Source organism: Crocuta crocuta, unplaced genomic scaffold (assembly GCF_008692635.1).
Source record: "Crocuta crocuta isolate KB4526 unplaced genomic scaffold, BGI_CrCroc_1.0 scaffold351, whole genome shotgun sequence".
Lineage (NCBI taxonomy): Eukaryota > Metazoa > Chordata > Mammalia > Carnivora > Hyaenidae > Crocuta > Crocuta crocuta.
In genome coordinates this window covers 942599-970324 of record NW_027530853.1, presented here as the reverse complement: position 1 = coordinate 970324, position 27726 = coordinate 942599, and the positions used below count along the sequence as shown (strand labels likewise).

Below are 27726 nucleotides of genomic sequence, written 5' to 3'. Positions count from 1 at the left end.
ATTTTTTAAAGCTTGTTTAAGGCTTATTTATTTTTGAGAGAGAGAGAGAGAGAGAGAGCAAGCGAGCACAAGTCAGGGAGGGGCAGAGAGAGAGGGAGACACAGAATTCTAAGCAGGCTCCAGGCTCTGAGGCTGTCAGCACAGAGCCCGACACGGGGCTTGAGCTCACAAATAGCAAGATCATGACTTGAGCCGAAGTCGGATGATTAACCAACTCAGCCACCCAGGTGCCATTCCCGTTTTTAATTTTCCTTTCTACCCATCAGTAAAGTTTTGTTGTTCTCATTACATAGATGGTGTTTTTCCGTTGTTTTAGGGCTGAATTTAATTTGCTAGTAATTTGCATATAAGATTTCTTTTTACACTGTGGGTATGTTGGTGTTTGAGTAGGTGGGTGTGAATATGTGTATCATACATACAATTTTGTGGGAGTATTTGTATCAAAATTAATGTAAATAGCATGGCTCTGATGGTGTGTTTAAATTTTTAAAGCTCTATAGCCATGAAACCACCTACTCCTGAAGTATGTTCCAGCTTCCTCAGGTTTTTCCCTTCACACAATTTTGGTAATTCAGAATCTCTTAGGACAATCTGTTTTGTCAAGATTTCAAATTTATTAGTATGTTGTAATACTATTCTTTTATAATTGGCTTAGCTCCTTAATTTTACTGTGCTGTCTCTATACATACTTTCTCTATTTTTATTTCTTAAGTAGATCAGTGAGAAGTTTCCTGTTTATTGGTCCCCTCCAGGTTTTTTTTTTCAGTGTTTATCTTAAGTTTATTCTCCCTTCTCTCCTTTATCTTGCTCAGTTATTCTCTCTGTAGCTTTTAAGCTTAAATTTTCATTTCACTAATTTCTCTATTATTTAGCAATGAGTAAGGCTATGAATTTTCTGTGAAATACGGCTTTGACCTAATATCATCATGATTATTATAACTAGTTGGTGTTGACAGAGTCTGTTTCCTTTTTGAAGTCAAGGTATTAAGGAGGGCCCTTGTGATGAGCACTGAATGATGTATGTAGGTGACAAATCACTGAATTCTGTGTCTGAAATGAATATTGTCCTTTATATGAACTAACTAAAATATAAACAAACAAACTTAGTTAAAGGGTTTTGTGCATTCTCAAGCGATTTATGGATCTTTCTGTGTTCTTTTATTACCAATTCCTAGTTTATTTGAACTGTGAACAGAAAATGTGGGGGCGCCCGGGTGGCTTAGTCTGTTAAGCATCCGACTTTCGCTCAGGTCATGATCTCGCGGTTCGTGGGTTCAAGCCCCGCGTTGGGCTCTGTGCTGACTGCCAGCTCAGAGCCTGGAGCCTCTTTCAGAGTATGTCACTCCCTCTCTATCTGACCCTCCCCTGCTCATGCTGTCTCTCTCTCTCTCCTAGAAATAAATTAAAAAACATTAAAAAAAAAAGAAAGAAAGAAAATGTGGCCCCACAGCTTTTTCTTTGTGGGGAAGTTTATGGAGATTTCCTTGTAGCCTAAAATAGAGTCTATTTCTGTAATATTCCATGGGTGCTTTAAAGTGGGTTATGCTCCACATTGCTACACAGTTTCATGTAACACCTACACACTCAGAGTACTTTACAGGTCCTCTTTATCTTTATTTACTTTTGATTTCAGATTAGTATATTTTTCTCCAACTTTTATATTTTTTAAAAAGAGTCTATTTGGTCTGCATCAGTGCTTTGGGCCATAACATGTCATAACTATCATACCTTCACTTTGGAATATGTGCACCTTCCATATTTTCAATATCATCTTTGGATTTTGTTTAAGATAGGAAGAGAGGGTTTTTTCGACATGCCCCTTGCATTTTCCACTCAAGATTCTATCAAATAACAATCTGATATTAACACACAGTAACTAGGCATGCACCTGTTAATAAGTTTGCCACCTTTATTATTTTTCAAAAGTCTGAGCCAGGTAAGAGTCCTCTGATTTAAAGGTTTATCCAAGGTCAAGACCCATGAGCATAACTACGTCTGAAGTGGGTAGGCATCCTTATCTGCCCCTTTTAACCTGGACGATTGATAGTGATCAGATCCAATCACAGCATTTCATGTTTTCCTCATTTTGGACACTAAGAAATAAACTCTGTCCCCTAACAGAAACATTCCAGAGTAACATGCAAACATGTTTTCCGGAGCGAGAAAGATTAGACCTTTCTAGAATGATGCATACTCCCTTTTCCTGCCCTTGTGGCAGCAAGTCTGAGTTATCTTGTGGTGTCAGAGCAAGCTTTGCAGGCCCACATCCTTGTTCTATGAGTGTCAGTTTACAAGCCTCATCTCCTTCCAGGTACAGGAAGAAATGTCTCTTGGTAGCTGTCCATAGGACTGTCGACCAGAGGAAGGAGCATCATCCAAGAGTCTGGTGTGACATTACAACATCCAAGCGTCTGATCTTAATATGAAAACCCCGTATTCATGTGGTTTGCATTTGCCTCCATCAGTCCTTCTGAAACTTTGGTTACACATTTAGGGTCACCTGGGGAGCTTTTAGAACTTGTAATGCTCTGGACCCACTCTACCAAATACATAGGAATCTCTGGAGCCTCGGCATTGGTAAACTCTAATATTCTTCCAGTGTGAAGTCTGAGCTGTCTTGGCTCCTTCCCTTCTTTTTAACCTCTGAGTCCCTTTGTGGAAGCTGTGTATCTCATTACAAAATGAGGCTTGTATTTTACTGGGACAGATTAACCTGTATACATGTATTGTCATAAATAATGTTTTGTCTCTTCTCTTTTTGTTTTGTAGCATTTACTTTACATTTCCCCTCTTTATGCTTCCTCGTTCTTTCCTTTGAATTCCATTTTTTGCTAAATTGACTGCTTTCCTTTTTCCCCTTTGGTAATTTTGAAGACAAGCTACTTTATAGTCTATTACTAATTACTCTTAACATCTTTAAAAACATGCTCTAACCTATATTTCTCTAATTAACCACAGAAACTATATAACAGAATTTCTTGCAAGATGAGGAAATTAACATATCTCCTTGCTCCAACTTTACACTTTATATCAGTGTCATCTGCAATGTTTTACCCTGGGGTTTAGGCAGGAGTGATATTTTTTATCTTCTCTTTGAAGGAATATTTGTTACGCTTGCATTCTGTTTTAGAACTATGTTTATAGCAATTATTTAGATTCTTTACTATATGGTTTATTTGTTTCGTGCTAATTTTTTTTCCTTTTATATAAACCAAAACTTTCCCCCATTTGAGTTCCTCATTGTGATTCACCTCTCAGTTGGGTAGAAAACATCTTTGAGTGTTTCTTTTTAATGAAGGTTATGTGAATAATATTTTTTATGGCCTTTGACATTGGGAGCAGTTTCTACTGGCTCTGCTGTTTAGTAACTTGGCTGGGCCATTCTCTTTTCTCCTCTAAGCTATTTAGGAACAGATCTGTACTGTGTCTAAGAGAAATACCGTAAGGGTGATGGCAGAGCATTTTTTCCAGAGCTGATTCAGGTATCTACCTGTTTTTCACTTTGGTCAATTCCATTGCTTTGGGATTGTTACGGGATGGGGAAGTAAGGCATGTGTATTTGTGTCTCCATCTTTTCAGATGGCATCAAACATTAAATATGGTTAACCCTTGAATGACATGGGGGTAGGGGTGCCAACCTGCCCCCCAAACCTTATAGAGTAGAAAAAATCATATATAACTTTTAACTCCTTAAAAACTGAACTACTAATAGCGTACTGCTGACCAAAAGCCTTACCAATAACATAAACAGTTGATTAACACATATTTTGTATGTTATGTGTATTATATTTTGTATTCTTATAGTAAAGTAAGCTAGTGAAAAGAAAATGTTATTAAGAAAGTCATAAGGAATAGACACTACATTTACAGTACTGTGCTATATTTATCCAAAAAATAAAATCCACATGCAAGTGGATGTGTGTAGTTCAAACCTGTATTGTTCAGGGGCCAACTATACTCATTGATTCATTCAGCAAGTATTGATTGAGCACCCACAATGAATGCACCAGGTATTGTGGGAGCCGTCAGGGACCCAGTGGCATCAAACAGATGAGATTTCTTCTGTCATGGAGCATCTGTGTATGTGTTGGGGAGAGGGAGAGATGGACCATAAACAAACAAGTAAACAAGATAATTTTAGACAGTGCTAGGTAAAGCTGTCATATACAACTGGTCAAAATGGTGCCCCTGGAGCTTTGCAAGATGGCAACCCAGGAGAAGAGGTATAAAGAACAAAGAATAATGTGGTAGAGTAATGGAGTGGGGGTGGGGCACTCAGTTGATGTTCATTAAATTCTCCCGTGCAGCAAATCCATTTGTGTACCTGTTTCTGGTGCCCCTGATGGTCTTCCCTCTGAAATCATAGCACTTCTCTTTTCCTTCAGTCCACTTTGGTGTGGTTCTCCTGGTCGGCAAGGCTCGTGGTTTTTCCCCTTGTCTTCAAGATCATTGGCTTTGTTGCGTTAAGATTCCTCACGATTGGCATTATGCTTGCAGCTGGAGATGGCCTGGCTGTGTGGGGGCATCCATGGCCAGCCTAGAGGCCCCCCACTTCAGTGCTAATGTAATGGTTAGGACTGACAGACTGATATTCAGCAAATTTTGAGAACACTCCCAAGGACTCCATTAGGCCCAGTCGGCAGTACTATTCTCATACTGGGAGAGTATGTTGAGGGGTGGCTATGAGCTTGGCTTCTGGAGTCAGATGGCTTTGAACTTACTGTTACCACTTACTGGCCGAGCAACCCTTACAAATTACTTAACCTGTATGTGCCTCAGTGTCTTCCTCTTTAAAATGGGCTACCTACCAAATAGTGTTATTGTGACACTAAATTGAGTAATTGATGACAGTGCTCACAACAGTGCCTGCACTTAGTAACCACCATTAATATATTATAATAATCACTATTAATTACATATTATGTTGCCTAAAAGCATTTTCATGTCCAGCTCTCCCCTTGGCTCAGACTCTTTCTGTACCTCTAAAACAGAGATTACAAGAGTGTGACTGTACTTGGTCTTAGGGATCAAGTTCACTTTGCAGAACTGGATGGGAGGGCTTTGAGTAGCAGGTTGGTAAAGAAATACCTAACGTAGAAAAGGGGAAGACTGGTAGAGTCTGGGAAAGAAGGAGAAGCTCAACATAAAGAGTGACCAATTCCTTTGTTTTGTGTGTTTCTTTTGCAAGCATGACTTCATTATTATTTTTCACCTCAGCTTCATTATAATTAATAAGCCAAATACTATGTTTACCCAAGTTTTGATATTACAAACACCAAACATCAACATAAAGGCTATAAAGGGATTCAGATGTTTGTCCATATTAGTTCCCACCCTCTTTATACTTTTACATTAAAAATTTTTTAGTATAAGCCTAACTCATTTTTTGCAGTCAGGAAAATTAAATATTGTTTTCATTTTGAAAAAGTATTACCCCAAAACCTATTACTCGAAAACAATTTTTATTCGGAGGCTCATGTCCAGTCTTTATCCACATGTAAATAAATATGTAATAGCTATAATCAGAAGTATACATATAATTTTATGATCTACTGTTTTACTTAACATGATGCTTAACGTTCTTCTTTCTACAGGGTCATATTTATCACTTTAATGATTTCGCTCAAACAGCATCACATTAAAGGCTATAATTTACCTCTATTATTAGGCTGGCATATAGGTTGCTCACATTTTTTTCTTGGTAATGCAGTTATGTCACTATAAACATCTTTGTCCATGTGGCCCTTTTTCTTTTGAATTAATTCCTAGAGATTACAGAGTCAGAATATTTGAATAGTTTTGTGGCTGTTGATAAGAATTCATATACTCCCTTCCAAAAGGATTATATCAACTTTACTCTGCAACTGGCAATAAATACACATGAGTTTCCACAAAGCCTTAACAATATTGGGCTGTATATTTTTTTCTTTCTTTCTTTATTTTTTTACTAGTGAAATGGACTGTGTTTTTACATTAATTCTATTTTCTCTCCTATGAATCCTGTGAGCATACTCTTTGCTCATCTTGGAGATCTTCTTATACAATTATGAAAACTCTGATTTAATATTGATATTTACCCTTTGGCATATCTATTGCAATTTTTTTTCATTCTATTATTTTCCTTTTAAATTTTGGTTTAGTGTTCGCTTGTTTGTTTTCCCATTTGTAGCATTTCCCTTGCCTCAGTCTTGTTCCAGGGTCTGCTAGTCACTGGCATGGAAAGGGTTGAAAGTAAAGATTTTCAGGAGAGTGTGTCCTTAGGATGAAGAAGGAGAGAGGAAGGAAGAGGGCAGGGTATCGAGATGAGGCACCATGAGCCCTGCCCCAGGTTTCTTCCAAAGCTTTGGTCTCTGAGAGACAGTGTTTACCCAGCACCTTCTTAGCATAGTTACATAGCTTTGAGGTTGCCAGAATCCCCAGGGCACACCTATTATTTTCCCATCAAAACTGTTTAAAGAGGAGAAATGGACTTGGCATACCCCGACTCTGGTTACCAGCCAGTGGATCACCACTAGCAAGAAGGAGCTCTGTGACCCTGCTTCAGCTTGAAGGATAGTTTCTCCCCAACACAAGGGAGCAAGAGCTTGCAGACATTCCTTGGGATGAGCATGATGTAAGGGGCAGAGGGGCCAAGAGTAAACCAAGTCCACCATGTCCACAGTTTGCCAGAGGGGCCTTCCCAGCGCCATGCCTGGCATGGAACCCAGCGTGTCTCCCTCCTAGAGCTCAGAGCCCAGCCAGTCTAGCCCAACCCTTGTGTTCCCATTTCTTTCCATCGCTCTTTAGGCTAAGGAAATGCTCCACGTGCCAGCCCTTGGTAGCCCAGGCAGAGTACAGGGCGCTCACTGACCTCCACCACTCTTCTCTTACAGTTTCCTGCTTCTTCAACTTCACCAGTCCCTCTGGGGTCGTCCTGTCACCCAACTACCCAGAAGACTACGGCAACCACCTCCACTGCGTCTGGCTCATCCTGGCCCGGCCCGAGAGCCGCATCCACCTGGCTTTCAACGACATCGATGTGGAGCCTCAGTTTGACTTCTTGGTCATCAAGGATGGGGCCACGGCTGAAGCCCCGGTCCTGGGCACCTTCTCAGGAAACCAGCTCCCCTCCTCCATCACGAGCAGCGGCCACATGGCCCGTCTCGAGTTCCAGACTGACCACTCCACGGGGAAGAGGGGTTTCAACATCACCTTCACCAGTGAGTCCCCACTTGGTCCCTCTGAGCATCGGCCTCTGGGCTGGTCCAGGGTGCCCCCGTGGAGGAGGGTTGAGGTGGGTGGGCTAGCTCCGAGAGCTTTGCCTGGCTACAGTGCCCGGGCATGGTGCTCCGGCAAGGTCAGGAAGAGCAGAAAGCTCTGGCTGCTGGCCAGGGTGCTCTTTCCTACCATGTTGCTCTCATTTGAGCATCTATTTCCTATAAGCACCACATGTAATGTATAACAAGGCTAGAACCTCATTTTCCCCTCTCCCCCTCCCTCCTAGAAGGCCCAGTTAGAACCAGGAATGGCCCAGGGAGATTAAGCCTGTGTCAGCCACTCATTGTTGTCCATCCCACTCCAAGGTGCCTCCTCTGTCCTTGAACACCTACTTACTGCTGACTTCAGGGATCCTCAGTGGGGCTCTCGCTTCTCACTTTGCTCGGTTCCCACCACCATAGTCGAATCAGAAACAAATGTCCCGAGCACTGTTTCTGCTTGGATCTGAGGCTTCTTAACCTTGTTTTTGGTGCATGTCCTCATTGCCCCTCTCAGGGCCACAGTCCAAAAGTCATCACCTCCAGTTTTCATCCTGGGCCCCTTCTCTAGAAGCAGCTTGAAGCTAAGGGGTAATTCTTTCCATGTCTGTGCCTCCTGGGGCGATAGTGAGGGTAGGATGGAAATAGCAAGCTGCCCAGGGGTAGCAAGCAGTGCTTATTGGGTCATAATAAGTTCACTGTAGACCCAGTGAACTTAGCTAGTGGCGAATAGTCAAATGGGGCTGAAGCTGGGTCTGCCTGAGCAATTACCTTCTTCCAGAGGCTTCTTGTGAAATGCAAGCCCCCCCCCCCACTCTATCCTATGCACGCAAATACTCACATAGTCTGGTACTGTTTTTAAGATAGAGTTGGATAGGGGCAGAGGAAGAGAGAGAGAATCATAAGCAGGCTCCCTGCTCAGCACAGAGCTCAACAAGGGGCTCGATCTTAACCACCGTGAGATCCTGAGCCAAAACCAAGAGTTGGCTGACTGAGCCACCCAGGCACCCCAGGCTGGCACTTTTTGACAGAACTGATCTCCTCCCAGCCCCTACCACACTCCTTTGGCATAGAGCTGTCTTGCTTCCTTGTCTCGCCTGTCCCTGGGGTCTAGTTGAGCTGAAGATAGCAGGTGCCAAATGGTGGACCATTGGGGACCTCAGATTCCAAGGAACCACCCAAACTAAAGCCCTTTCCTGATGTTCCCTTTAGCACCTTCTTCAGGACAGTAAACTTGCTAGAAACAATCAGTCTTCTCAAGGCACACCTCCTCCAGGGACCTGGAGTTCTTCCTGCCATCCACAGGCGGGAGGAAGCAGAACCCACCATTTCAGCCTGTCTTCCCAGTCTAGCACTGCCGCTCTAGCTTCTAGCTTATCCACCTTCCTCCTTGCTTTACCATGAGATCATGAGCTCCAGAAAGGTAGGGGTATGCATGCATATGTTCCTGTCCCCTCTGCCCAGCACAGGGTCTTGACCTGGTTAGGATTAGTAAATGTTTACTGAATGGAGAGATCCATGAGTGACTAATGCCCTTTATCTCTCCCTGGTGGGAGTAGGAAGAAAGGTAAGAGGTATCCCAGGGAGACTGCGAACTCTGCAGGTTCAGTGCAAGTGCAGACATCAGTGGGGAGCCTGGGACAAAACCGGCTATTGAGTCTCCTAGCAAAACCTAGGAAGTGACTGCTTTCCAGAAAGCAGCACATGGTAAGTCCCCAGTGGCAGAGGGAGAGGCAAAAGGCAGTGGACCTGACCTAAGTGAGGATCGAGCTGTTACCCAGCATTCCTCTCCAGGGCTTCTCTGCCACTAGAAAAATGACATGCATCGAACACATAAATACTCAACAAGTGGGGCAGGCCAAAGAAAAAGTACAAACTACGACCCTAAGATACCCCCCACCCAGAAATGATTCTTGCCAGTGAACATTATTGGAGACATCAGGTATTTTTCTATGCATTTATACAGATAGTTGGATAGGTAAGTAGAAGTAATTGTTTTAAATCTAAGCCTCATTGCTGAATCAGAATCCCTAAGAGGACAAGGCCCCATAATCTACATTTTTACAGGCTTCTGAGGTGAGTCTGCTGTAGCTGGTACAACAATAGTCCATGGACAGGTGTTTGGGGACTCAGACATTAAGCTCCTCGCTCACATGCAGCTCATGATCATCTAGGCTGAACTTGAATCAGCCCAGCGTCAGGGAACTCACCTCCCACGTAGCTTCCCCATAGCAAGAGAACCCTGGGTGGCTCCCCTTGTGCTTATTTGAAGCTTGTGTCCCTGTAACAAGAATCAGTGATTGCATTTTCACCCCCCGCGCTCCTCAGAGTAAAGCTAATCCTTGTGTGGGGCATTTTGAACAACAAAGATGGTAGCCGCTGTCTCCTGAGCACCTGCTGTGTGAGTGCCTCTGTGGTCATCACCCCCGGCTGCTCAGTAGAAACTTCAGTAGCTAAGCTCTATCTACCCATTCATTCTCCATGCCAGGAAACTGAGGCTTGAAAAAGTGCACAGGTAGAACTGAGCAGTATTTAAGTCCTTGATTTAGAGCCTTTGCGCCCAGATGTTGGGAGTAGCTTCGTAGCCCTGCGTGTGTGCGTCCCTGTGCACGTGCACATGTGAGTGTGCACATGACTGATCGCGGTCTGAAGAGACACTGTGTCCGGACTTCTGGGGCCTGAGCACCACTCTTCTTCCCACACCATCTTTCTAAATGTCAAGGCAACCTCATGGTCACTGTTGCTAATGAAGGAAGGTGGGGAGACTAAGTCTGGGCTGAGCTGGGCTTGGCATTTTGGTGGGAAGAGTGTTGGGGCATCCGCCAAGGCGGCAAGGGGGATCATCACAGTCATCTCCACATCACATGCTCCCGCGGCTCCGCAGTAGGAAGAATCCCCAGCTTTGCAAGTCTCTTGCCTCTAGCAAGATCCCGCAGCCTCCGGGGCCCTTCTGTTTCTGGATGTGCAAATGTTTCAATCACTAGGGAATTTCAGAGGCTTGCAGATTGAGTTCTTACTTAAGTGGGCATGTGCCGTGCAGCCATGGAGCCTGGAAAGCACCATCCTCACAACAGAAGGGATGCAAGTGGGGTGTGGCTCAGAGATCTGAGCGGGAGAACCAAGCCCCCTCCCCCACCCCCATGCAGGGGCTGGGAACGAGCTGAGTGGAGACCCAGTGGGGAAGAAGGAAGGGGACTCAGACTCAGGGAGTACTCACCATCTGTCAGGCATGGTCCCAAACATTCTCCACTTTCAAATTCATACCAACTTCCTTGTTATTTCTATCCCAGAATGACCCTGCCAGTGTAGTACTGTCTCCATTTTATAGGTCAGGAAATGGAGGCTCAGCTAGATTACATAAGTTGCCCAGAACCATGTAACTAACAAGAGGCAAAGCTCAACTAAATGGGCAAGTGCTCTCTTTCCTCTGCCCCATCCCCACTGCATCATTGGCTGCCCGGACTGAGTGAGAGGCAGCCTGACAACACAGCAGGAAATGAAGGAAATGGCTTCAGACAGGGTTGAGTCCAGGGTACCTATTTTATGTCGCTTAGTGTCTATTTGTGTCACAGGACTTGGAGTTCAGCTCATCTGCAACATAAATGATCCCGTACTGTCTGAAGTTAGGGAAGCATGGAATGGATGTGACAGGAGGAGACCGCCCTGCTCCTAAGCCATGTGGAGCCTCAGTTTCCTCATTTGTAAACTGGGGTAATCGTGTCTACTTCATGGAATCATGATATGATGTAAATGAGCCGCATGAGAAATACTGAACTCCGCTGCCTGATCGATATATGTTTATTAGGATGAAATTGGATTAAGTGCTCAGGAAGGCAGGAGCTCAAGTCTAACAACCACCTACTTTATGCCCAGTGTGGCTTCTTGGTTCTGGGGTATTTGCTTCTAGGGTGTCTGGCTCTCCCTCCAGTGTGGCGAGTTCTTGCAGAAATGGTAGAGGTCTGGGGTTGACTATCGTAATGAAACTTGTTTCCTTTGAGGGTCCCTCTGCACACCAGCTCTACCTAATCACGTCCCTGACCCGCCTCCCCACAGCCTTCCGACACAACGAGTGCCCAGATCCTGGCGTCCCAGTAAATGGCAAACGGTTTGGTGACAGCCTCCAGCTGGGAAGCTCCATCTCCTTCCTGTGTGACGAAGGCTTCCTCGGGACTCAGGGCTCGGAGACCATCACCTGCATCCTGAAGGAGGGCAGCGTGGTCTGGAACAGCGCTGTGCTGCGGTGTGAAGGTGCGTGCCTACCAGGGCTGGGGGCTGTGGCTTATGCCTGCCTTGTCCTTCCTCTTCTCTCAGGACCCAGAGATTATAACCAGAGATTCAACTGGAGAAACGCTGGGTTTAGCGGTTCAGACATCAAAACCACTTCTCCTTTCAACTGGGAGCTCCCTTGATACCACAGCCTTTAGGAGCCATGCTTCCGGCTCCTGCCCAGGGGAGTTCCATGAGCCTAAAGCACTGGCAGCGCCGTGGAACTTCAGGCCTTTCTGGCTGCCTGCCTCTCTCTTCTCCACATGCTCATTTTCCCCAGTTCCCTGGGACATCCCTCGGCCCTGGCCTTCATGCCCCTGTTAAATGCTGCCTTCGTACCCTTGGGGCCAGTGTTCAGGAGGCTAAGGGCAGACCGGCCCGAAGGAACACAGCTGGAAGCAAGCACGGGTTACCGTGGCATCTGCTTGATCCTGCCTTGCCACGCACAGCGGGTTCTGACTTAGGTGCAGAGACCAGCCATCCATTCCACCAAACTGCAGGCACTTAAAACACAGATTAAGCCTCCTGAGGGCAGGAATCATGTCAGATCTGCATACCAGGCACAGTGCCCGGCACAGAACAGGCCCCCAATAATGATGGATGAAAGGTGAGGGTCCACAGGCCCCTTGGAGGCAGTGACAGCGGCCACGGAGGCCAAGGGATATAGTCCTCTCCTTTCGGGAGCTGGAAAGCTGCTTTCTGTCATTTCACTTGATGGACAGTGTTGGAGACCTAACTGACCTCTTTACGTACCCAGTCCCCAGACCCAAATCTGAGCACCCCGGCCAGCAGGTGGGAAGAACAGGAGAAAAAAAAGGGGGGTGGGTGGGCCTTAAAGAAAACACTGCCCCAGAGGTGACAGGTGAGGGAGGGGAGAGGAGAGGAGAGACCGCTGACAGCTTAGTGTGTGTGGCAGAGGGTCTGGGTTTATGGTGGGCTTTTGAGTCCTTGGGGTCTAGGCTGGAATCCTGGCAAATCACCGTTTCCCTCTCAGCCTCTGCTTCTTCCAGCTGAAAACAAAAGGGAGGGGATGGGGTGCCTGAGTGGCTTAGTCGGTTAAGCGACCGACTTTCACTTAGGTCATGATCTCGCGGTTTGTGGGTTCGAGCCCCGCATCGGGCTCTGTGCTGACTGCCAGCTCAGAGCCTGGAGCCTGTTTCAGAGTCTGTGACTCCCTCTCTCTCTGACCCTCCCTGCTCACGCTGTCTCTCTCTCTCTCTCTCTCTCCTAGAAATAAATAAAACATTTTAAAAAAAAGGGGGGAGGGGATAATAATAAGATACATATATAAAGGGCACTTCCTGGCATACAGTAAGTACCCAACACCGTTAGGTGTGCTGTCACTGGTTTGTCAACTCCATGAGGTTGCCCCTCGTTCTCCCTCACTCTCTCCTCTGACTTCTTTGGTTGTCCTTGCCTTGGCCCATCTCATCCCAGACATCTTCCCCACTGTCCCTCCCTCTTCCCTGCTGTCTCTCTCCCTTTTCCTAATTCCTTTTGTTTGCCTTGGGCCACTGCTGGACCACTCTACTAGACACTTGGTCTCAACACCATTTCATTTCTTTATCAGTTCCGTGACCTTTGGTCCTGTCCCCCCACCTAGATTCTCTTCCGGGGCCAAAGCCCAGGCTCCCAGGGTCCCAAGAGCCCATGGCGACTCAGTCCCAGTGGAGCTGGCCCCCCTCAGGAGGCATCAGGACTCCATAGCTGCAGAATCCACTTCCCTGCACTGCCCGCCCTCCTGAATAGGGTGCTTCGAGACCTGAGCTCCGCCAGTGCGGTGGAATACTCAAGACCACGTATGAATGCATGGGAGAATCAGACTCACTGTTCATAGGCAGAGTCCTAATTTTAAAATTAAAACTATCCCTACTGTTCCCTTGAGAAGATGAGGGACGCCAGGGCTGGCAGTCAGCAAGCAGCCAGAAATAGGGGGCAGCCCATTGGAGAGACCCTGAACTTGGCCCAGGCGAGAGGCTGCTCAGTTTCCTCAGGGTGGTGGTTGTTTGCTGCCAAGCTGGTTTTTCGGGGACCTAGGGAGCAGCACAGCAGAGGGGCAGCATGAGGGACCCCACCTTAGGTGGCCAATCCCAGACTTCAAACAGTGGAGCAGACGGAGTGGAGGAGCCCCAGGGACCCCGCCCCTCCGTGGCTTCTTTCCCTCAACGTCCCAGCCTCTGGAGAACCCTGCTTTGTAATCAGCATCTTTTGTCTTTTCCATTTTTTCCAGTTTTGTTTTTGATTAAGTATCCCCACCTTGTGGACAATTAAATGCAGAAGCTAATGGTCTTTTAAAAAATCTTTTAATATATGCTAAGAGCCACTTAGCTTTTGAGAGGCTATAATGGGACAAGGGAGAAAATGGCGTCCTCTCCTAAATTTAGAAACAAAGATGATCATCTTGTTGCTCTAAAGTGCAAGTCGGCAAACTTTTTCTTAAAGGGCCAGCTCCGAGGTATCTTCTTGGGCTGTGTGGGCCGTTTGGGCCTCTACTCAACTGTGGCATTGTTCCACGGACACAGCCTTAGATAGTGCTTAAGTGGATGGGACAGATTTGGGCCCCAGGCCTCGGTTTGCTGACCCATTATCTAGAGAACAGAGGACATAGGGGATCCATATGTTTAAAGCCAGAAATGTACTCAAAAAGCCTTCCAGGCAGTGAATGTGCTGGCACATGTGTGCCTGGCTATCTGTCCCCTATACTCACCTCTTCCTCATCTTTTTTCTGAAAGCACCAAGTAACTCTACTCCACAGGCATAAGTGTTTTACAGGTGTCACCTCATCTCAGCCTTGCATCAGGCAGGAAGTAGGTACAATTGTCCCCACTGGAGCACAGAGAGGTTAAGTAGCTCAGCCTGTAAGTAAGTAGTGGAGCCAGAGTTTAAATTCAGACTCTCGGCTCTACTGTTTCTGTATTTTTCTTGACTTATCTCACTACAGAGAATATAATTTCAAACCTGTTTATGAAAGACTTCAAAGTAGCCACAGATAGGATGAAAAGCAAATTTTCTACTCCTATCTCCATAGAAAAATAATACCGAAAGAAACATATTGCCTGTTGCAAAAGGCAGGACACCACATAGAAGCATAAGAAATTGACAGCATAAAACAAAATGACAGCAGTAAGACAAACACGTCAGTTATGATAGTAAAGGTAATTAAACTCCTTATTAAAAGGCAAAGAATCTCAAACTGAGTTTAAAAATATATGCTGCTTATAAGAAATACACGGTGGGGGGGGGGAAGGAGATAAATTATCTACAGGGAGGACGGATGCTCCTTTTTACAGTAATACTTGGTGGTTGTAAAAAAATTAAACAATATGTGAGATAAAGTTCAAAGTGAAAATTCTCATTCCCCAGTCCCACTCCCTAGAGGAAAATGGTTTGACAGTTTGGTGTAAACACGTCCACATTTGTTTTTCTCTGTCTGTCTGCCAGATGTGTGACTTTTATAATCAGAAAATTGTAAAAAAAAGACAGAAGGCCAGTCCTCCCCGTTCCTACAAGAGGAATCAAAGTGGTACCTGTAGCTCATTAAGGCCTCCGAGGAAGAAGAAGGGGAGTTACTGGGTCTCTAACACGATCTCACTTCATCTTCTGGTCACTCCTGTGAGAACGATGTGGTCACGCTTTTAGCACAAGACAGCTGCAAACCAGCAAGGTGTACTGCCTTGCCTGAGATCCCCGGACCAGTGACATCTGAGCATTTACTGCGTGTTAAATACTAGGCCTGGTGCTCTTCGTACATTGTCCTATTAAATCCTCATGACAACCCTAGGAGGGAACTCCTGTTAGTGTCCTCATTTCACAGATGAGAAAGACTGAAGCACAGAGTAGTCAAGTAACTTGCCCAAGATCACACAGCTAAATGAATGGGAGAGTTAGGATTCCAACCTAAGGACTCTTGATTCCAGAACCACCACTTTTCATCACCAAATGAGGTCTGTCTGACCCCAAAGTTCATTCTCCTTTTATTCTGCCACAAAATGGTGGTTAGCAGACCACAAGAAAAGGCCTTCACTACTTCTGGTCATTCATGCTGGACACCTAGTCACCTAAAACCCCTCCGAGGACAGCGTCAGGGTGGGCGTTCCCACGTGGTTAGCAACCACTTAAAGTTTCTGGAACCAGGACACTGGGGTTTGAATCCTGGCTCTGCCACTTCCTGGTTGTGTGTTTCTGGACCAGTTACCTAACCTCTCTGTACCTGTTTCCTCAACCCTGAAATGAGGCTGATGCCAGTACCCTCCTTACGGGTTGCTGTGAAGGTAAAACATAGAGGAAAAGAAACAGCACGTGTAGATAAGTGTGCAGCACCTTGTGAGGCTCGCTGAGGACTAGTTCTTCATACTGTTGTGTTCTGTCACTGTTTCAGACTGCTCCTTGCCTGCACAACTTTAACATCAAAGGTCAGGAGAGGTGGGCCGTCCCTCAGGGGGACACCAGCCCCTCACCAGAAGCCCCACGTATTAGTCATCTCATGTGATTGTAACAGAACACCACAGACTGGGCAGCTTACACAACAGAAATTTGTTTTCTCTCAGTTCTGGAAGCCGGAAGTCCATGATCAAGGTGCCAGCAGGTTTGGTTCTCCCTGAAGCCTCTTCTTCCTTGGCTTGCAGATGGCCACCCTCTCATCTGGCCTCACTTGGCCTTTTCTCTTGTGTGCACATCCCTGGTGTCCCTTCTTCCTCTAATGAGGACACCAGTCCTCTTGGATCAAGGCCCCACCCTAGTGATCTTATTTAGCCTGAATGACAACCCCTTTAAGGGCCCTAGTTCCAAATACAGTCATATTGGGGCTAAGGCTTCAACCTATAGATTTGGCGGGGGACACAGCTCAGTCATAACACCCAGTCTCTCTGTCTCTCTACATGTCAGCCAGCATTTCATTCCTTCAACAAAACATTTATTCAGTACCTACTGTGTGCCAGGCACTGAGTTAGGCACAGGGTCCCTCTTTTGTCTTACTCCTGAGCTCTTATCCCTGTTCCAGGCAGGACCCCCCCCATCTTTTCTTTCCTTGTGTGTCAGTGTGTGTGGAGTGTGAGTGTGAGCATTTCCTAAATTTTTCACCTCACATTTTGAATGGAAAATTGCAAACAGAGTCATATGCCCATGTGTCAATCACCCAGCTTCACAGTTCTAAACTCACAGCCTATTTTGTTGCGTTCAGACCCCTATGCATGTCCCCCCACTACTGCCCCACTCTGGGATTATTGTGAAACCAATTTCAGGCAAAACAGTTCATCCACATAATTTTAGTGTGTGTCTCTAATAGTTAAAAAGAACTTATGGGGCCCCTGGGCGGCTCAGTCGGTCAAGCATCTGACTTCGGCTCAGGTCATGATCTCACAGTTCATGTGTTTGAGCCCCACATGGGGCTCTATGCTGACAGCTCAGAGCCTGGAGCCTGCTTCAGCTTCTCCCTCTCTCCCTGACCCTCCCCCACTTGTGCGCATGCTCTCTCTCTCTCTCTCTCTCAAAAATAAATAATAAACACTAAAAAAAAGTTTTTAAAGAACTCTTCATAACAGAACTGCAATACTATTAATGTTAAAAAAAATAAAACAATCAAATTTCCATGACTATTTTACACCTCGTTTTTAAAAAATTTTTAATGTTTATTTTTGAGAGAGAGAGAGATAGAGAGAGAGAGAGCATGAGCAGAGGAGGTGCAGAGAGAGAGGAAGACACAGAATCCAAAGCAGGCTCCAGGCTCTGAGCTGTCAGCCCAGAGCCCAATGCAGGGCTCGAACCCACAAACTATGAGATTGTGACCTGAGCCGGTCTGATGCTTAACAAACTAAGCCACCCAGGTGCCCCTCTAACACTTTCTTTTCATCTTTTAAATTTTGTTTTATTTATTTATTTATTTATTTATTTATTTATTTATCTTAAATAGTTTATTGTCTAGTTGGCTTACATATAACACCCAGTGCTCATCCCAACAAGTGCCCTCCCCCATGTCCTTTATTTTTAAAGTATTTTTTAAAAATCCGAATCCTCCTTAGGTTCATACATTATAGTCAGTGCATGTGTTTTAGGTCTCTTAATCTATAGACGTCTTTCCCATAACCTTTGTAATTTTTGTTGTTGTTGTTGAAGAAGCCAGGTCATTTATCCTGAGGTATCTTCTGCACTCTGAATTTTGGCGATTATGTCCCTGGGAGGTTCTTTAACATGGTCCTCTCTCTCTTATATTTTCTTTAATTGGCAGTAGGATCTACAAACCTAATCAAATTTAGGTTCCATTTTTTAACCGGAATATTTTACGGGCAGGGCTCTGTGCCACCATCAGAGGCACAAATGTCTGGTTGTCTCTCGTTTGAGGATGCTAGGAGCCATCAGTGGCCCTTGCCTGGGGACTGCAGAATGCCTACATGCTATCATTTCATCTTTTATAAGCTGGAATACTTAAAGCAAACTCACCCTCCTCAACTATTTGGTTACCCTGAGGTACAGTTCATAAAGGAAAGGCAGGAGAAAAATTTAATTATTTTCCTTTATTTAGCAGTTTTTATATCAATGAGTTGATTCCCTGCCATCTTCTAAAGTTGAACGTTTTTAAATATCATTACAGTCCAGTGGATTTAAACATTTTTATATATTTAAATCCACTGCAGCTATTATTCTAACCGATGCTCAAATTGTCCCATTGGCCAGTGGGAACCTTTTGAAAGTGGCCCAACATTATCTTGAACATTTTCTGCCCTGACCTAGAATCAGCCATTTCTCCAAGGAGCCCTGGTCCCTTTTTAGTAGAAAATGATACTTAGAATCTGGGCACCAGGCATAATTATTACTATTGAGTAGGCCCTTGTCTCTAAGGCTTTTCAATGAACAGAGCTAAAGAATCATTTCTGAAACATAAAATGCATAATGGGTTCATTTCATTTCAGATGTAAGAACATTTTCTTTTTCACTTTCTTGATGTCATATCTGGACCTGCTTTCATTCCTGCTGGAAATTCCAGCTTCCTACAACACCAGCATCATTTCTCATTCCCTGATACATACCCAAGAGTCTCTGAATTGAACTAACACCACTGCCAACAGCAGTGTGATCACTGAAGATGGTTTAAGTTGTTTTACTTGCGATTCTTCTCGTTCCGGGATCCTACTAGGGATGGACTGTGCTCTAAAATCTCCTTCGCTAGTTTCTTCATGTGTGATGGTGCTACCAAGTGACACAGTACTGTATCCATTTAGTTTACTCTGTTTTTGAGTTTTGAGAAACTGCTTATCAAATTTAAGTCTTTCTTGGGGCGCCTGGGTGGCTCAGTCGGTTGGGCGTCTGACTTCGACTCAGGTCATGATCTCACGGTTCGTGGGTTCGAGCCCCGAGTCGGGCTCTGTGCTGACAGCTAGCTCAGAGCCTGGAGACTGTTTCAGATTCTGTGTCTCCCTCTCTCTTCGACCCTCCCCTGCTCACGCTCTCTCTCTCTCTCTCTCTCTCTCTCTCTCTCAGAAATAAATAAAACGTTAAAAAAAATTTTAACTCTTTCTTTTTAGTGGTGAAAAAAGTTACACAATTCCAAAGTTAAACCCCTAAAAGACAGTATATTCTGAGAAAGTCTAGCTTTTACCCCTTTCCTCTCTACCCCATTTCCTCCTCCTTTCCATAGATAATCATGAGTTTTTGGCTTAGTCTTTCATCGATTGTTAATATGAGTGAATGTGTGTGTGCATGTCCCACCCCTCTCTTAGCTAACCTTGCTTTTTATTCACTTGCTAGTATATTCTGGGGACCTCACCCTGACATTATATAGAATATTCCTCATTCTTGCTCACAGCTGCATTGTCCATCCTGTTGATTACCCCAGTTCATTCAGTCTGCTCCCCGTTGCTGAACATTTGGGCCCTTTCCATTCTTTGCTATTACAAAGGGCCGCCTTGTATAGCCCTTGTATGTATAAACGTCATAGTTTTGCAAGTGCATCTTTGTATGTATAAACGTCATAGTTTTGCAAGTGCATCTTTGGGATAGAGTTCTAGAAGAATTGCTGGATCAGAGAGTGAACACATAGGAATTTTGCTAGATATTCCCAGATTTCACTGCCCAGCGGTTGTGCTAGTTTGCATTTCCGCCAGCAAGTACTAGAGTACCCAGTTTCCTCCAGCCTCACATGTCATTGAATTTGGGTTTTGCCTATCTGATGGATGAGAGACCATTTCTCATTGTAGTTTTAGCATCTGTTTTGTTAGAGTGAGACTGAGCGTCTTTTCAAATGTTAAAGAGACATTGCATTTAGGAACCCTCCCCCTCCTCCTCCCTGCCTGGCACCTGTCACCCTGACATGTGAAAATGAACCAGAGGGTGTGAAGGACTAAATGCGTAAAGAGGTCATCTGAGCAGCACATGAGCAGCAGAAGAGGTGAAATAGTCAAGGTACCGAAACAACACAGCAGAGAAGAGCAGAGCGGTGACTAGCAAAGGCAGGATTTGGGTTTCCCTGTCTGGAGATTTCACATAGGGTTTTGTTGAGATCTGTGCACTGAATGGAGCGTAGACCAGACAGAAAATGAATGTGTGATCTACAGCTTTCTGGAAAGTTAAGTGAAGATATCGCAACCCACAACCCAAGAGCCAGGGCCTGTGCTGAATTGAAGCGGAGAGTCCCAGCTCCTGCTGAGGCTCAGTCCCTGTGTGCGGACCCCAGGGATGGACCAGTAGGCCCGCCCCTCCACCTCCAAGGTCTCGTGTGTCCATCAGAGAAAGAGGGGAACACATTAGCAGGTTCAGGGAGATGCAGGGATGGATCCGGAAAAACTAGGATTGCCCAAGAAGTGACAGTACTCATGTGCAATTTACTCTCTCTATATTTGGTATAAATGCTATATTACGACTTAAGTTTCTCCAAGCCTCAACTTAACTAAAAACAAGGTGATAATCCCCACCTGTAAAATGAGGATAACAGCAATATCTGTCTTTTAGTGTTGCAGTTGTCACAAGGATAATCCATGGTAAGCCCTGACACACAGTGAACTCTCAATCCCTGTGAGCTCATTCCCGCCAGCTGTGGCTGCGTACCATTGTGTGCCACAGGGGAATTAGAGATAGAGGTCTTGAAGTGAAACCCCAGCTCNACTCTCTCTATATTTGGTATAAATGCTATATTACGACTTAAGTTTCTCCAAGCCTCAACTTAACTAAAAACAAGGTGATAATCCCCACCTGTAAAATGAGGATAACAGCAATATCTGTCTTTTAGTGTTGCAGTTGTCACAAGGATAATCCATGGTAAGCCCTGACACACAGTGAACTCTCAATCCCTGTGAGCTCATTCCCGCCAGCTGTGGCTGCGTACCATTGTGTGCCGCAGGGGAATTTAGAGATAGAGGTCTTGAAGTGACCCCAGCTTTGACTTTATTCGTTCTTGATCTTGTCTCTTAGCCTACTTAGCCTTAGTTTTCTCCCCTGTAAAATGGGCGTATCACTGCATAAATGTCATGTGCCTTTAAATGAGATAATACACACATTGTAGCATCGTAAGTCATTGGTGTGGGTTTCTACTTCTACTAGTACTATTATTATTGTTATTATCTTATAGTAATTAAACTTCCTAATGTAACATTCTATTAAGAAGGCTTGACATTGTTTTTAGGTATTTCCAACAAGTTTATGAATTGAGAGAGAAAGGTATATATTTGACTATGTTTTATGAGACTGATTACCTAGAGAAACATATACAATATTGCAGAGATACAAGTGCTGGATAGCTCTCTGTTTCCTTCCTGCTCCCGTTCAGGGTATTTTTGGCATCTGATAGCTACGTAGCAAGGGATTCAAAAGGAAGCAGAGGTTCTTTAAAGCCAGGAGACTGCTTGGTTTAGGGTCTCTGGATTCATGCTGTCTCCCTAGGTCTGAATCCAGGCTCTAGCACTTGCTAACACAGGACTGGTTGCCTAACATCCATAAGACTTTCTTAGCTGTGAAATGGGGAGGGTAATAGTGCCGCCCTCACAGGTTTGTGTTTTATAAAGAGTGAGCATGCCTGTCCGTGTGAGCCCATGAGTGGCAGCGGCAGTGATGGTGGCTGCAGCGTGGGTGGTCGTGGTAGTCCTGGGGAGGGATGTGTGTTATGCTGGGGGGGCTCGGTTAGACTGCATTGACATACAGCCTCCAAATCTCAGTGCCTTAAAAACAGGCGTTTGTATGTCACACGGACTACCCACGCTGCATGTTGTGACATTGGTCATCAGTGGCTCTGCTCCTCCAAGTCACTTAAATCTCAGCCTGGCGGGACTTCCATCTTGACACTTGCTTTCACAGTCACTGAGGCAGGAAACTGCACACCGTGCTCCGGCTCCTAAAGTTTCCCCATGGGTATGACGCATGCTGCTTCTGTCCTCACTTTATTGGGCAGAGCGGTCGTATGGCCCAGCATAGCCTGAAAAGGATGGGGCAGGGGCGGGGGGGGATAAAATCCAACCACGTGCGCGAAGGAGGAGGACCAGAGTAGACTTAAGGAGCATCACAGGGCCGAGGGTCTGGATGCAGGAAGAGACGGTGGTGAGGCAGATAGGGACGAGAGGCTGAGGCTGGGCAGAAAGAGACCAAGGGACTGTGCTAACAGGCATAGCAGGATCAGAGGCATGTCTGGGCCACGCAGTGTCTTGTGGAGCTACCTGCCACAAACCACATTCATTCGCCCTTGCATCCATTCATTTATTTATTAAGGCAGTAATCACTGCTAACTGTGTCCCCAGCTCTAGGCTACATGCTGGGAATCCCCAAGACCATTAATAAGGCACCTGCCCTCACGGAGCTTAGGGTGGGACAGGCTGTGCTGGTGCTCTGAGCCGTGCGTCGGGGTCTGCCAGATGCTGAGCATCGGGATTCAGTGCCAGAGCACCTGGTGCCAGGCGTGAGGAGATGGCCTGGTCTTTGCCTTTGCCACAAGCCTGATGATTGAGCGAGGAACAAAGTGGAAAACCAATGTGACCCACATATTAGCTGTGCTTCAGCCCCTCCAGAATGGCAGAGGACTTTGTTTAGAGGATTATTTTTATTTCTCCCCCTCCGGCCTTTAATAAAAGTCCAAATGATATAAGTGGGCCCTATCTATAAAGATCCCAATAGACAGAACTCACAGTTTATATAGTTTATGTAATTCCCCATAAAAACAAAAGCAATACTTGTTGGCAGATACATTTTATAGAGAGTTTTTATCTGTTTGTTCATCTGTCCCCTCAAGAAAGCTCCTTCTCTCCCTTCTGTCCCCCAGCTCCCTGCGGTGGTCATCTGACTTCGCCCAGTGGCACCATCCTGTCTCCAGGCTGGCCTGGCTTCTACAAGGATGCCCTGAGCTGTGCCTGGGTGATCGAAGCCCAGCCAGGCTACCCCATCAAAATCACCTTCGACAGGTGCCTGGACCCACAACCTGGAGGCAGCGGCAAGGGGGTTTTCGAAGGAGTGGTGTGTGGGAGGGCACCTGGGGTTGAGGGATGAGAACTAGCACCGATGCTGAAATATCAGCAATGACCTGGAGCAGATTCCCCGGGGGTGGGGACACACCACACTGGCTTTGCCCTTGGCCTTGTGCACACCTCAGTAGTGGTGTTTGTGCTCTTTAGGACCAGAGGGGTGAGCAGAATGCAGGGGTATCACTTGGGATGTCAGAGCCTCTCTGTCCCCCGCACCCGTAAGGAGGGAGAGTGGGCAGACAGACCCCACCAGACGATAAAGTAGGCATTGGCATCTGAGGAGCAGAACTCTGAAATTTGCAGTATGAAAAGGCAGCCTTCCTGACCTCTGACCCAAATCCTACCCAGGTGCCCCTGCTTCCCTCTCCCACCCCAGGGACTCCCCTTGGGTGGGGAAAGTAGCCACCCAGGTATGAAGGCAAACTTCTCCTGTACAGAGCATCCCTGGCCTAGAACACCAGTGCTCAGACTTTTCCATGAGAGCCCGATAGTAAATATTTTAGGTTTTGTAGGCCGCTTGTGGTTATCTGTTGCATATTTTTTGCTTTTTAAAAACATACCCCTGTATAAGTGTTAAAAACCATTCTTAGCACTTAGGCGGTACAAAAACAGGCTAGAGGACAGATTTGGCCCTGGGCCATGGTTTACTGAATTCTGGCCTAGAACCTTCTGACCCCCATGAGGCTAGTCATTGTGCCTCTAGGTCTTGAGATAAGTCATGGCCCAGGCCACAGGGAAGACTAAGACAGTTGCCCACCCACGGGAGGAGGGGGAGAGAAGACCCTTTCTTGTCACTAGTGAATGTGTGCAAATTGTATTTAAATGTCCCAGCCAGCCAAAATCTGGTTGTCCTGAAGCCCTGGGTGAAACAGGGCCTTTTGTCATTTGCAAACTAACAAACCTCAGGTTTCTCAAGAAGTCTACATTTCCATCTTTGGCAGATTTAAAACCGAGGTCAACTATGATACTCTGGAAGTTCGAGATGGACGGACGTACTCAGCGCCCTTGATCGGGGTTTACCATGGGACCCAGGTCCCCCAGTTCCTCATCAGCACCAGCAACTACCTCTATCTCCTCTTCTCTACTGACAAGAGTCACTCGGACATTGGCTTCCAGCTCCGCTATGAGAGTGAGTCTTGGGGGAGGAGATGACAAGGTGAGCTCTGGTGGGTGAAAAGACCCAGGACTGTTCCAGCAGCAGGCCTCCAACTTAGACTCATCCCCATGGCTTTCTCAGTTAGGCTGTGCTCCTGGTGGGGCAGGGGGGGCACTCCCTTACTCTCAGCATCTGTCAGAGCCCACGGGAGCTTAGAGGGGAGCCTTAGGAAACAATGAAAGCTGATGATCTGCACACCAAAAGACTTCCTCTGCATGCAGGTGATTGGGTGCCACTGTGCCAGGTTCTCAGGGGACAGAGTGTTTGAGGATCGTGAGGTTAAAATGTGATGGCATCTCACCCTCACCCTCCTTCATCACCTCCTGCATCCGTCTCTGGTGCCTCAACTGAAGAAGATGGATGTCCCTTCCATTCCTTGTAGACCAACATAGGAAGTCATGGTTGGGAGCGCCATGAGGAAAGCCTCATTTTCTTACTCATGTTTGTATCCCTAAGACTTAGTGTGGTAGCTAAACCATAGTGGACACTCAACTTTTGTTAATTGAATGAATGAATAAGTGAATGAATGAATGAACAAGTAATAGAACCAACTTGTTTTCTCTAACAGATAGGTCTTTAAATGCCCTCTCAGCAGATATTGACAGCCATGGGTAAATGACAACTTTAGCTTTGTAAATCAGGGCTCTCTCCTTCTTCCCTCTGTGAGCCAGCTGGGGTCTCTCTATGGTGATGGTGAGCTGCCTGTACCAGCTGTGGGCTCTCTTTTCCAGCTATAACACTGCAGTCAGACCACTGTCTGGATCCAGGGATTCCTGTAAATGGGCAGCGCCATGGGAATGACTTCTACGTGGGTGCTCTGGTGACCTTCAGCTGTGACTCAGGCTACACATTAAGTGATGGGGAGCCCCTGGAGTGTGAGCCTAACTTTCAGTGGAGCCGGGCCCTGCCCAGCTGTGAAGGTGAGACACACTATGTGGGGGTGCTCAGGTAGTGGATTCCTTTCCTGCCATGAAAAAAAAAAGGAGCTGGAAGGGGAACTGACTCTCTCACTCCATCAGGGAGGGCTGAGGGTGGAGAGTAGATGGCTCCCAGGTTCCCAGAAGGATTGGTTGGGGTGGAGGTGCTCCCCAAGCCACTCCAGTTCTTTGACCACCTTCTTCACTCCTGTAGCACTCTGTGGTGGCTTCATTCAAGGCTCCAGTGGGACCATCTTGTCACCAGGGTTTCCTGACTTCTACCCCAACAACTTGAACTGCACCTGGATTATCGAAACATCACATGGCAAGGGTGAGTGGTTAGGCCTATAGCAAGTATTGGGATGTGATGTGGTCAGGGCCCTGTGTTCCCCAGGTTGAGGTGACCTCCTTGGGGATCTCCCTACATAGTGAAAGCAGGGCTTAGTCTGAATTTTTCTCATCAACAAGGAAACTCCCAGAAGCTTTGCATCTCTTTGAATCACAGAATTCATTCAATAAGTATTTTTAAGAATCTGAGATCCCCATGCTTGAAGAGATCATAGAGATCATCCTACTGAATGCAGGAATCTTCCCTAATTTCCCCCTACGAGATGGCACCACACCATCTGCCTAAACACCCCCAGTGGTGGGAAGGTGGCCAACCCATTTAGCAGATGGGCACCTGCTATCATTTTTTGATGGGCTAGACCCCTCCTAATAGCTTTTGAGGTGTTCCTGGAAATTTTTCCCTTGTACTGTGTCCTGAAGGAACATAGGATACATCTGCCCCCTCTCCTCACGTCCACCCTTCAGAAACTGGACCCAGTGATCTTCTTCTTACATAGCTCAACTGTTCCTCGGACACCATGTTTTCATAGTCCTCACCAGACTGGAGTATTACCTCAACTTCCCTACCATGAATGGTCTTTGGAAACCCATGTTCAAACTGGGGATAGTGGTTAGAAACAAACAGTTAATAATATAGTCTTTGATTCAACAAATATTGATTGAATGCCACCAATGTGGCAGACACTGGGGCTGGGAATAAGCAGTAACCAGGCAGATATGGCTTCTATCCTAAGAAGCTTATTCTGAAGTTCATCCAGGGTCGTGGCTCTTTTTTTTAATGTTTTATTTATTTTTGAGAGAGAGAGAGAGAGCATGAGCAGGGGAGGGTCAGAGAGAGAGGGAGACACAGAATCCCAAGACAGGCTCCAGGCTCCGAGCTAGCCGTCAGCACAGAGTCCAACACGGGGCTTGAACCCACAAACTGTGACATCATGACCTGAGCCAAAGTCAGACACTTAACTGACTGAGCCACTCAGGTGCCCCCAGGGTTGTGGTTCTTAACCCCCCTGCACTTCAGCAAATATATTAATGCTTAGACTGTGCCCTGGAGATTTTGATTCTCTACATTGGAGGTGGAAAACATGCATCTTTGATTTTAGAACACTTCACTAGTAATTCTGATGCATGCCCTTGGATAAGAACCTCTGGCTAGAAGAATTAAAATGTAGAAAAGCCAAGAAAAAAATTTTTTAAAGAAAGAATAACTCTTCCAGATATTAAAATGTTGTTGTTGACTAAAGTAATTTTAATGATGTGGTATGAGTATTGGCATGGACACATAAATCATTGGGAGAATATAAAGGTCCAGAAGTAGATTCCTGTGTGTGTGTGTGTGTGTGTGTGTGTGTGTGTGTGTGTCTGTGAGAGAGAGAGAGAGAGAGTGTTTGTGCATACACACACACGCACAGTCCTCTGTGTGTGTGTGAGAGAAAGAGACAGTTTGTAGTATATAATTAAAGTGTCATTTCCAATCCATTGAAGAGAGGATGGATTATTTAATAAATGGTTTTAAAACAGTAGGCTTAAACACTTGGGGAAAAAAAAAGAAAAGAAGCAAACAGACCTCACACATTTAACCACATGAATTCCAGTACTAGAAAAATATGAAAATCTAACCTCAGGTGGGGATGTACCATAAAGAGTAACACTAAAAGCAGAATCCATAAAGGCAATGACTATAATATTTGATTAAATAAAACTTTGAATGGATTTATGTAAAAACAAACAAGCCATAAAACATTCAGATAGTAAGTGGGCCAAGTTATTTTGAATATGTATAATCCATTAGAGATTACCAACCTGATGCATCAAGAGCTCCTAAAAATCTTTAAGGAAAATATACCTGGTCCCTAGACCTGTAAAATTAGCACAGCTATAAACGCTTCATAATAGAAGAAAGACAAATGAAAGGACATTGACCCCACTCATAATTAAAGAAAGGAAAATTGAACCGGGAATGAAACACCATTTCTTTTTTCAAGTCAGCAGAGAAAACCATAACAGTGTGGAAGCCACCATGGAGACCCTTCTTCAATGCTGACGTTGTCTGAAATGGTTGACACTTTCTGGATAATGGTTCCGTGATGTGAATCAAAGCCTTCAAAATATACATGCCTTTGGACCCAGCAATTCCTCTTCTTGGAATTTATCTGAAAAAAAAAAAAAAACATACAACGATACATCAAGATTCAGTTACAAAGATGCCTCCTAAAACACTTTATTAGTTGGAAGATTAGTTAGCTTCTCAAATGTCCATCAGTAAGGAAATGTTAAATAAACATAGGGTACCTGTATATAATGCAATACTGTGCAGCCTCTGAAAGGCATAATGTGAAAGAACGTTTAAAGACCCATGGAGGTAGTTGCAATGC

The 27726-nt window shown here is 45.5% G+C and overlaps 1 protein-coding gene across 1 annotated transcript in view; it reads left to right on the top strand.

Annotated features, from left to right (window-relative positions):
• The window catches only part of CSMD2 (CUB and Sushi multiple domains 2), a 543202-nt gene that overhangs the window by 305523 nt on the left and 209953 nt on the right, over positions 1–27726 (top strand). Inside the window, 6 exon segments of the mRNA XM_077769466.1 lie at positions 6873–7199; positions 11289–11483; positions 22735–22873; positions 23875–24062; positions 24821–25009; positions 25221–25337. Of these exon segments, the coding sequence (XP_077625592.1) occupies positions 6873–7199; positions 11289–11483; positions 22735–22873; positions 23875–24062; positions 24821–25009; positions 25221–25337 (1155 nt within the window).